General features: G+C 58.2%; 1 protein-coding gene across 1 annotated transcript in view; it reads left to right on the top strand.

The window, feature by feature from the left end:
• The window catches only part of KDM4B (lysine demethylase 4B), a 137,258-nt gene that overhangs the window by 74,816 nt on the left and 51,009 nt on the right, over positions 1–11,433 (top strand). The window contains 2 exon segments of the mRNA XM_077860372.1: positions 6,215–6,264; positions 10,191–10,294. Of these exon segments, the coding sequence (XP_077716498.1) occupies positions 6,215–6,264; positions 10,191–10,294 (154 nt within the window).

Here is an 11,433-nt window from a genome sequence, read left to right as displayed (position 1 = left end):
ACCAGGTGCATCAGTGGACACTGGCCCTTTAGCGTGAAGGTTTTGTGGGGCTCTCAGTAAAACCACCAGGTCCTGGTGCCTTTTCCAGAGGGAGTATCTGTAAGTGTCTGCTTCCTCTGACAGGGCTTATATTAACCTGCTGGATGCTGTGGTTCAAGGCCCAGAAGACATCGAAAAGCCAAATAACATCTGTGGCGCTGAGCCCAGAAACTGGAGCAGGGACTGACTCATCACTCCCGTGTCCACAGGGCTGGGGCATTGTTAATAGGTTTATCGAGGCATAACTTCCACACCACATGTGAAATGCTGGTCACAGAAGTCACCTGAGGTGCTTGGGCATTTCAGCAGACCAAGTTGGTGTGGCTTGTCTCAGTGGTCATCAGATGAGGGGTGACCACTCATGACGTGTTTCTCTGGGCCCCTCTGTTCCCCTAACCAGCTCAGAGATGGTGTCCTGGCACCTAGGAGGCCTATGGGGAAGCCTGTGCCGTGACTGGGTCGTCCTGCTTGGCCCACCCAGACCACAGGGCAGCAAGCTGGAACTGTTCAGCCAGCGTGTGGCTAGAGCGGGCGTGGGCTGTGGGCCGAGATGGGGCTTTGTGTTTGAGGATTGCAGTAATACTGGCTTTCCGCTCGCCCAGCATGCGGGGGCCCTACAGGGCTGCTGGCACCTGGACCTCCCGTGGCCTCCTGGGCTTGTATGGGTGGCTTGCTCATGCTAGGTGGCCTCCAACTTGACACATGGTCTCAGCACTTCCAGAAGCCTCTGCCTTCTTGTTTCTGTTTCTGTAATTATAGCATGTTAAACGGCCAGGGGCCTGTCTGCCCAGGCCTTGTGCACACACTGTGAAATTAACTTCCTCACCCTCCAACATGCGTCAGGCTGAGCTGACATTTCCAAAGGGCTCCTGGCTGGACCCCTGCTCCTGGCACGCGTTCCTCAACAGAGAGGAAGGCTGGGAGATGAGCCTTCTCATCACGGCACCTGATCGCTGGGAACCTCGTGCGGTAGAAGCTGTCAGGCTGGGCGATTGTCACCGGCAGGGAGTCACACGAGTCTTGGGGGGGGGGGGGAGTCAGTGCCACGGTGTTACATGTCCTGACTCCAAGCTAAGGGGCCTTGCAAGAAGGGCAGTTGGGGATTTGAGAGCCACGGCCCCCAGCAAGTCTTGTTACCCTTGTAGCAGGCAGGAGGGAGCGTGCTAGGAATGACCTCATTACCATAGAAATGCTGGCCTGGCAAGGGCCCTGCAGCCTGGGGCAGCCAGCAGTTCAAGGAGATGAGGGCTGGCGGCCTGCGCAGCCCCTGGGCTCTGTGGGGTGGGTGGGATTACTTCCACCGGAGTTTCACGTTGCTGGTCCTTTGCTCCAAGAGCGTGGGTTTGCTTGGTGGTTTGAGAAGCGGCAATCCCTCTGGTGTCACCAGTCCACAGCCCAGGAGAGGCGAGGCAGAGACCAGCCTCCTACCTGCCTTTCTAAGGTTACGTGTGGCTGTTCACATGGGGTGGGGCATGAGGGGTGGGGGTCGGCTGGGCGCACAGGTGCCATGCTCCCATGCCTTCATCCAAGGCATCCTGCCACCCACCTGGCCAGGTGGCCCCGGGCGCTCACGCCTCTGGCTGGAGGGGGCCTGCATGCCCTAAGCCCTGCTGCTCACCGTCATTGTAACTAATGGCTCCTGAGCAGGTCCCTGCTCTCCAAGATGGTCTGTGTTCCTCTTCGTGACACACTCATTTAATTTTTAACTCACAAGGCATTTGCTTATTTATTTTCATTGTTCTTGATAATAATTCTAAGCCATTAGAGGGGAAAATTATATTCAAAAATGCTGTTTCACACTTTATTTGTTTGATGATTTAGAGCGATAGAAAATAGCACATTTGCTGGCTTTTATAGTCTGATAATTATTCACATCCATCAAGCCATTCCAGGGGAATAAACAAAACACCAAGAAAATGACACTATTAATAGCATCCTCCACGGCGGACAGGAAGACTTTCCCGGGCCGGCGAGTCAGTAAAATGGAAGCGTCCTGTCCCTGGCCAGCAAGCAGCCCTGCCCACAGAGGACACATTTCCTTTTAATTGTCCAGCCCCGTCTGGCCCCGAGAGCTGCCTGGCTGCCAGGCTAAGGCCTCCGGCCACCTAAGCACCTGCCACCTGCCCGGTGTCACAAGCCCTGGAGTGTCTTTATTAGGCCCACCAGGCCTGTTGTGACCTATGCAGACAGAAGCCTCCTGACGTCTGGAGCCGTTCGTGTCCCCGAGACGGCTCTGCCCCCAGCTTAGACTCAGCCTTGGAGCGGGAGCACAGGGCCGGCCGGATGGCGTACCTCTCTAGTGTCCAGGCTGCACCGTGTGCTTCTGGCCGCTCGTAGGCAGGAGAGACTCACCTGTGCGTCAGGCGCCGGGGCTTAGGTGACTGCGTACTGTCTGGACCCAGCCTTGTGGGCGGCTTCGCGGGTTTGAGCTTTGCCTTCTCGGGGTGGCCGTATTGGAGGGGGCGCCTCCACTGCAAGTACCTCGAGGTGTAAAGGAAGGAGCCGGAAACAGTGAAGCTGGGGGCTGCCTACCTACCTGGGACCTATCTGGTCCCTCCCCAGACCTGGGCGTTGCTTCCTTCTGGAATTCGGTGTCTGGATCTGGGTGTGGCAGTTCACCAGCACGCCTGAAGTGTTTCTCCTGTCGGTTGGTCATTTGAACCATGAAACCGCTGGACAGTGGTGGTCTTTCAACGGCTGTGCCACGCACATCATGTCTGCTCACCTGCGAGGGCCTGGTTCCTGGGGCTCTGGTCTCTCCTCTTGCCTCCCATGTGCCCTATTCCTGATCTAAAAATGTTTTATTTTCTCATTGAAGCCCCTGACGTTTGCAGACAACTGCCTCTCTGAAAAGGCTTCTGGCAAATGATGCCTGAATCTGTCTCTCTCGGCTTTCTCGGCAATTCCACGGCATTAAACCCGGACTTATGGAGCCTGTCGAGTCCTGCTGCAGCCTCTGCAGGGGCACCTGGAGTGGTTGCCAGGGATAACGTTCCGACTTTTTCCAGGACTTTCTGGTTTAGTGTTGCCCGGAAGTACTTTGGGTAAAACGTTCAGAAGTGGTGAGAATGTGCACAGGAGGATGGGCTGGTGAAATACAGAGATAAAGACCCTGAACGAAATACTGTGGAGAAAGTTCTGGACTCCTGCCCGGCCCACCTAATGACTGGGACTCACTGTGTGTCCAAGTTGCAGCCGATGCTTCCCTCAGACACACTCACTGCAGCTGCCAGGAGCAAGGACCCTGCTGGGCCTCATACCCTCTGGGCCCCTCTGCTGGCCCAGAATGAGTTGCCCACCCAGGAAGGCCGGCCAGATGCAGCCCAGGCCTGGGGGACGAGCATGTTGGCTGGTGCCATCTCAGGGTGGGTCATGGCCAGCCCTGGAGGAGGTATTGGGCTGTTGGACCAAGGAGATGGCATCGGGGCTGATGTGCAGCAGCACGTGAGGGGATGCCAGCCTCGCTGTAGGGGTTTCCTCACGCTGGCCTAGAGAGGGACTGGGGGAGCCAGGGGAGGTTCTGAGCAGGGCCAGGGGCCAGGGGCAGGCCACCTGCCAGCCACCTACCAGCCACCCAGAATGGACTGGACCAGAGCACCTGGGGAGGCTGTCTGTCTGAGGAAACCGTGCAAGAACCCTTTGCCACTGGGCGACTGGGGCTGCACGTCCAGAGGGTTTGCAGGTCAGCCAGGTAGATTGATTTTGGCCGTCATATTTGACCTTGTGATGGGGATGGAGGTCCTGGGGAGCAAGACAAATTGCCCCCATGTTGGTGACCAATAAAACCAACTCTGTTTTATGGCCCCAAGAATTTGCTCGATAATGGCTGGACAGATGCTCCTGCCTTGGGGGTTGGTGAACAAACATGCTCCACCCAGATGGCTGCGTGTCCTCCTTCCCTCCCAGAGCCAGGCCCGAGAGTCAGGGATGCCCCCACCAGGTGGCGTGATGACGGATGGGGCTGTGACGAGGGTGGCAGGGCTCTGCTGTGGCGGCCCCATGGGGCCTGGGGGGACTTCTCTCCAGGGGCAAAGGTCTGTCCTTTGGGAGGACAGACTAGCTCTGTAGCCAGCTCACCTGGGTCCACATGGCGGAGGGTCTCCCAGGGCACCTGGCCGGCCGTGGTGTGGAGAGAGGGCTCCGAGGGAACCTATAGCCCAGAGGGCTGGAGTTCCTCCCAGCTGTCAGAAGGGCCCAGCATGTTTTAATAGACGTACAGACGGAGCCTTCACTGACCGCACCTCCTTGGGGCAGACAGCCCCGAGCTCGCTCAGAACTGTGTGTTGTAAGGCGCCCCCCCCCCCGAAATCTGAGGTTTGCATCTTGCCGAGCCCCCGGGGTAGGGGGGAGCTGGGGCACATCGCTGGCATGGGGCTTCTCGGCACCCTGAGGCTGTCGCCAGCCTGTTCCGAGTGGTGGGAGCCCAGAAGTCCCCGTGGCTGTCGGCTTCCCGTCCACCCGTCCTCTGTAATCCCTCCAGGGGCTGCTCTTCTGAGCGCTCAGCCCAGCGTCCTGCAGTCTGTACTTTCCGATAACAGAGGAGCCACGTTCCAATGTATTAAACTTTTAACATCCACCAGATTCAATTAATCTTATCTTTACAACTCCCAATTACAGGCGGTAATTAAGTGAAAGCAGCATTGTAGGCTGGGGATATTGCATTAATCATCACAGCCTTAGAGCCATAAATTAGTTCCTCCCGTCCTCCGGCATCTTCCCAGAAGGACCGGAATGTTTCATTTCCTTGTTTGGGGGGATGTTAATCCCACAAAGGTGCTTGGGATTGGGATTAACTTTATCGTCTTTATGTAAGTGATAAAAGGCTGTTTAAAGAAGAGTCACCTCATCTTTGTCCAGACAGTGGAAAATTCTCTGGTGACAACAGAATCGAAGGTGCCGTGCTATCTCCTCCAGGGCCCTGTGATGTGCCCAAAATTAATTATTTTCATCCTGTTAGATTAGAGACAGCCTTATCTCCTGCCCCTGCCCCCTTTTATTTTATTAAAAAGCAATAATAACCCTCTCGATTGGAATGGGCTGAGCCAGCTGCAGAGTCCGGGCCGGCTTCCACGTCCTGGGCTGTTGCCATCCTGCCTCCCGCACTGTGAAGGAGCAGGAGGGTGCTCCACGCCACGTGCCCCCGCGTCTGACTCATTCTAGAACGTGAGGTGTGCTGACACAGGGTCTCTCCCCTTGGCACCGTGGACATGGGGAGGGTCACCGTCTGCGGGGCTGGCCTGGGTGCTATGAGAGCTGAGCAGCATCCCCGGCCCCGCCCCCTCCATGCCAGGGGCACCTCGTCCTGCAGTCTTGACAACCACGGATGTCCCCAGTCATGGCCCTGTGTCCCCTGGGGCAGGATCACCCCAGGGCGAGAACTGTAGCCCTGGAATTTCTTCCGGACAGGACTCAGGTGTGGTGTAGTAGTTGTGTAGACGGAGCCTCTACTGTGCCCCTTCCTCCTTGAGACAGACGGACGGACCTGTGCTCAGTGCTTGGTGGCATTAAGAACCATACACCGGTTCCGCATGCCTGCCTTGGAGGTTTTCATCCTGCCAAGTCTGGGGTGGCCTGCCAGCTGGGCTGGGGCTCCTCCGCACCCCTGCCTGGGCTGTCCCCACCGGGGAGAGAGTCCCCGCATCCCAGCAGGCCAGCTTCTGCACACAGCATTAGTGAGGATGTCACTCTGGCTTCATCTGTTTGCAAACTTTAAAGTTACATCTTTCTTATTTATGACAGAGCCTCAGGAATCTTTCAAATGTAAAATGTGTTAAAATAAAACTTAGGGAGTGGTGACAAATGAGGTGATTCTCATTCCTAAAGCTTCTTCCCCGGTGGCTCCTGGGCCTGGGGGAGCGGGAGGCAGGGAGGCAGCCACGGTGGGGCTGGGGGCCTCCCTGTCTCCCCTCCCGCCCCGCAGCTCCCATCCAGTGCTTTTTGGGGTTTTGCCTCTTAAGCCTCTTGCAGGTTTGGTGCCACTGATCAGGGGCGGCCAGGGCGGCCTGTGGAGGCCCAGGACTGCGGCCTTCTTCCCCTGACACCCACCCTGCTCCCAGCGCCCACCCCGCCTGCACTTCATTCCCACTCCTGCTCTGAGGCCGCAGCCCCAGGGCCCCCTCGGGGTGCGATGGCCACACGACTGATGTGGCATCTGACATGCCCCCTTCTCTCGTAGGTACGCCATCCCGCCGGAGCACGGCAAGCGCCTGGAGCGGCTGGCCATCGGTAGGTGCGCCCCCCGGGCTGGGACCTGGGCTGGGGCAGGCAGCAGGGGGGTGTGGGGGTGTGGGGGGGCAGCCGCATGGTCCCGGGTCTCCCTCATCCCTGGCTTGGTGGCGTGCCGGAGGCGTCACCGTCTGATTTTCCGTCTCCTCTCCCTCCTGTGATCAGATCACGGTCCCCCCGCCCCGGGGTTTATCGCATCGTGCACGACGCACAGAATGCCATTGCTTTAAACTCTATTTTCCAATTTGTTAGCATGGAGCTGCCAGACGTGACTGCGGGCTCCCGCAGGTCCGGGAGGGCAGCCGTGTTCTTTTGTCTCCCTCCCGGCGCCTGGCACTGCGTCTCACTCTCCTCTAAGTCTTAAGGTCTGGGTTTAGTCTAGAAAGCGAGCAGTCCTGTGGGGAGCTCCCCCTCTCATGCCCTGCAGCTGCATGGTGACTGGACAGCTGTCTGCTTGTGTGTGTGGGGCCGGCCTCCCTGGGCTCCCCCCACAAACCACCCCCTGGGGCCTCTTGGGCCGATGGGATCGGTCAGAGAGGGTCCCAGGCTGTGTCTGGAGAGGGGGTGCTTGACCCCCTTGGGGTCAGGGCAGGCCCTCGGGACATGGGATCCTTGCAGACAAGCCAGAGACCCATCTAGGTGACGCTGAGGCCCCTGGCCACCCTGACGGAGAGGCAGGAGGGGTTCCCACATTGCTCCCTATCATAGTGCCCTGCGCTCTGCTCTGACATCAGGTGGCCATTAAGTGCCTGGGACGGTGCTAGAAGACCCTGCTGGCCTGAGGGTCTGGCCCTCACTGGCAGGCAGTGGTGGGGCGGGCAGGGCGGGCGGAGAGCCGCTGGACAGTGCAGGGGCCCATCTCATCACCCTGATCCTCTCCCCTGATCGCCATGAAATCTTCCAGAAGGCATCACTCAGTGTTGGCGCAGCCTTCCTAACGTCCTGCCGCCATCCTTTATCCCTTCCTCGTGCCTCCCCCAGGCAGTGGCCACTGCGCTCCTCCCCTGCCTGATTTGACTTTGGAGATGGAAGTGGTGGAGCTCTCTGAAAAATGGGCCTCCTGTCCTAGCTGCTGTCGGCGTGGCCCAGCTGTTCAGCAAATGCCTGCTACACACAGGTTCCCTGAGGACGAGGACAGAGGGAGGCTTGTCACAGACTGGGGCCAGAGCCCCAGGCCCAGGCTTCCCCAGCCCCGGGGTGTTGCCATGTTGGAAACCCAGACTCTGCCTTCGCGGGCAGGGCTGAACCCCACCATCAGGAGCTTCTCCCCATAGAGATGCCAGTTACGGTCCTAGCAAGAAACGATTTCTCTTATTAATATCTAAAATCAGAACCAAATTAAAATGTTTATCTGAAGTATTTTGTTAAAATAGGAATTTAGAAAACCACTGTTAATTTTAAAAGAGAAGTTAAAAAATATCCCTCCGTCTTGTTTTCTTTTCCTGTTGCTGTTGTAACAAATCACTGCAGAGTCTGTGGCTCTAAACAGCACAGTTTTGCTCTGAACCTGAAACTGCTCTGAAAGAGCCCTAATTAAACCCCTAGACTCATTCCCTTGTGTTTGGAGGGTTGGAGGTCAGGGGTCCGACACGAGTCTCAACTGGGCTGAACTCCAGTGCAGGCTCTCCCACCCGTTCCCACCTCCAGGGGCAGGGGCTCTGGCCTGTGTCCCTGTCTGTGGTCATGTGGCCTCCCCTCTGCCTTCCTCCTGTGGAGACCCCATGGTGACACCGGGGTCCCCATCCCGAGGTCCTGCACTTAACCCCACCTGCCGCATGGAAGGGAACATAGATACAGGTTCTCGGGGGCCACTCTTGATCCTCCCACACCTACAGAGCCGTGGAAGAAAGCGCCATGGAGTGGTCCAGGGGGCGCTCTGGTGACCACACTGCTGGGGTCACCGTCTTTGCCTACTTCCCTGCTCCTCACGTCCTCCTGGATTTTGCAGTAGCCACGCCCAGCATGTTCTTCCCCTCTGTATCTTTTCTCCCAGAAAGAAACTTCTGAATGATCCGAGTGCCACCTAGAAAAGCTAGAACTGGAGTCTTTGGGGGCCATGGCCACTCTCCCTGGAGCTGGGCCTGCTCCCTGGGTCCTTCCTGCAGGCGGGGGCCCTGCTGCCTCGGGATCTGGCCTGGTTTGCTCTCTGGGTGCATGCAGGAGGCGCAGGGGCCGGGGCTGGGAGAGGACAAGCCAGGAGCCAGAGGCCTGTGAGAACTACCCCATCGTTGCTTTGTGAACTGTGTGGACTCGTGAAGTCCCACCTTGGTGGGGAGACGGGGGGTGGGGCGTCAGCCCTGGGGGAGGGTGGGAGGGCTGGAGGGCTGACCACAGGCTTCCCCTGTGCCTCGCACAGGCCTGAGCTCCCCACCTCAGAGGGAAGACAGGATAGGTTCTAGGGCAGTGAGTCACTGCCCTCCTCCGTGTCCCTTCCAAACTTTTTTGGGGGCATGCGTCACAGATTCCATTATTGAGATGGATGGAATGAGTTTGCGATGAATATGGAAAATGAATAGCCGAGCTCCAAATGGGCTCGCTGGGAGAGTCGTGGAGCCCACGGAGAGAGCATTAATGTGTTGGCGCGTTATTGGTGCTAATCACTTAAAATGTGCGCCTTTATTAGAGCTTTAATGAGAGCCACTTAAACTGTGCATTAAAAAGAGGGACTGCAGAGAGGCCGCGGGCCGGGCGGCAGGGGCCATAACTCTAATTGAAACGCTTTTAGCACCGAGGAAAGTTGCTGGATTCAGTAATCCCTCGCTCTTTCTAGAACCTCACAGTCGTGTCCTTGCCGGCGGGCGTCCCAACCCCCACCCCCTGACACTGTGGCTTAGGAGCCGCCCTCCCCAACCAGCAGGTGTGTGAGTGAGGCCCTGTGCTCACACACAGCACATGCACACACGCGAGTGTGCCCTCTAACTGGCGACCCATCCGGGGTGTGCACTGGCCTGGAGGCTGGGGGCCCACGGTCGGGGGCGGCTCCCGGGAAGGTCGGCTGTGCCTGGGGGGCAGTCCTGCAGGGGGTCGGACCCTGGGACAACCAGCCACTGCTATAGCCCATCCCATACCTCGCCGGCTCTCGGTGACGCTGGGTGAGGAGCTCAGCACCTTTGCCCTGGGCCCTTCTTTATCTACAAGACCTACCTGTCATTGATTTGAGCTTCAGCCAATGGGTGGTCGGGAAATGTCCCCGAACTGCGTTAAGCACACTTTTTAGAGCAAGTGGAGAGATGGTCTGACCTCTGTATGTTTAGGAACATCGTCTTAAGTGAGTTACGTGGTAATACGTGAGAAAGCAAGCATTCCCATACTGGAACTCAAGCCACCTTGTGTGCAGCAGAGGGGCAGCCCTGGGTCAGGCCGCTCTGCCCTTTCCCACCAATCCGTGGGCCTCGGGGGGCCAGTCAAAAGCCAGAGGCCCCATCTCCCCGCTTGCTGTGGGGCCCACAGGTACACCCGGGCAGAGCCCGTGCCTGCAGGCGGCCCTTTCTTCCTCTTTGTCTCAGACTTGGTTGTGTGGGGGGTATTGCTCATGACTTCCTGGTTGGACAGCATCTGTTCCCGTGTCCTGTTCCCTGACTGCCACTGGGGGCATGCAACGCAGCAGGTTTTATCTAGGGTGTGCCCAGCGGGGAGGTCTGTGCAGCTGTGCCCTGGCCTTCACCCCACCTGTGACTTCGAGGGTGCATTTTCTTGCACGGATGACCCTGGCCAGCCTGGGCTCTGGACTCACTAACTGGAGGTCTGAGGGCTGCCATCACTGCCACCAGTGGACCACACGGCTTTGCGACAGGGTCCTGTGCCTTTCCTTCCCTTGGAGCTATAGGCTCTCCATACTCCGTGCCTCGATGGGAGGGAAAACGCTGCCCCAAAGAGACCTGCTCAGCTCCGGCCCGTCAGACTGATGTGCATCTTTTCTGCTCCAGGGTTCTTCCCCGGGAGCTCCCAGGGCTGTGATGCCTTCCTGCGGCACAAGATGACCCTCATCTCGCCCATCATCCTCAAGAAGTATGGGATCCCGTTCAGCCGGGTACGTAGGGGCTGTTGTGCCCCGGCCGAGGGGACCACCAATGTCCCAGGAAACTGGCTTCTTAAGCCCAGAGAAGGTTTTAGAACACTGGCAAGCTAGGGAAAGGCAGATTGGCTGGGTAGTCAGCCTGTAGCTCTGCTGTGGTTGGAGGGTGAGGATGGAAAGGGGAGAGTTGGGGGGGGGTCTCGCCTTACCTCCCACCCCCACTCAAACTCAGTCCCCTGCCTGGTGTGGCTGCTGGCTGCCCCCCTGCCTGGTCTTGCAGTGTCGGGGTTGCCATGTGGGGGCAGTTCCTGCCCACTTCCCAGGAAGCCACAGGACAACTGGGCGGGCCCCTCCGCCCCCCACATTGCCCTGGTCTCTGGCTGCACCCCATGGCCCACTGCAGACATCCTTTGTAAGAATGAATACCTGTTTAGAAATGAAATATCTGGCTCTCCCCCAGCATGAAGACTGTGAACTCACTCAATTTGCCGCTCCAGGGAGCGTTTTGCTTGTCCCTGGGAAAGGCTGTGATGAGTGAGGCCTGAAGCTTGGGGAGTCAGGGTAGGGGGGAGGAAGGCTAGCACCCGGGCCTGGCCTTTGTCAGGGGCTCTGCCCAAGGTGGGGTGGGGCTCTGCGCCCAGGGTGGGGCTCTGCAGGTGTCCACTGCAGCCAGTCCCTTCCCTGCAGACAAGCCGCCTGGATAGGAAAGTCTAGGCCTGTGTCTGCAGGGTGCTCCAGGTGAGGGGGGATGTGCCCAGAACCTTCCGGGGAGGCCTGAGCAGACTCTTGGCTGAGTATGGGGCAGGGGGTGGGGGCAGGCCAGGAGTGAGGGACCCTCCTGGGGATCCGGTTCCCGAAGGTCTCCCTACAAGAGCATTTGTTGGGCACGGGAGCAAGTTCTGCCATCAGACCCTCACGCTGCACTCTTGCCGGGAGTGTCAGCGAGTTGGAAATTGCTTCTGACATTTCAATCAAATCGCCTACAGCATTAGTGCTCAGATCGGGGATTCGCTCTCTCTGTCGGGCTCGTCCATCAGATAGCGGGATGTTCTGCTCTGAGAAATGCAGGTTTCCATGCCTCCCTTCCCTCCCCTCATCTTCTGATTTGAACAACGCTGGTTACCAGGAACCTTGCAGGCAGACAGACACGGCAT

This window comes from Canis aureus, chromosome 19 (assembly GCF_053574225.1).
Source record: "Canis aureus isolate CA01 chromosome 19, VMU_Caureus_v.1.0, whole genome shotgun sequence".
In the NCBI taxonomy this organism is placed as follows: Eukaryota; Metazoa; Chordata; class Mammalia; order Carnivora; family Canidae; genus Canis; species Canis aureus.
Note: the sequence above shows the minus strand (reverse complement) of the source record. Positions and strands in the feature narration are given on the sequence as shown.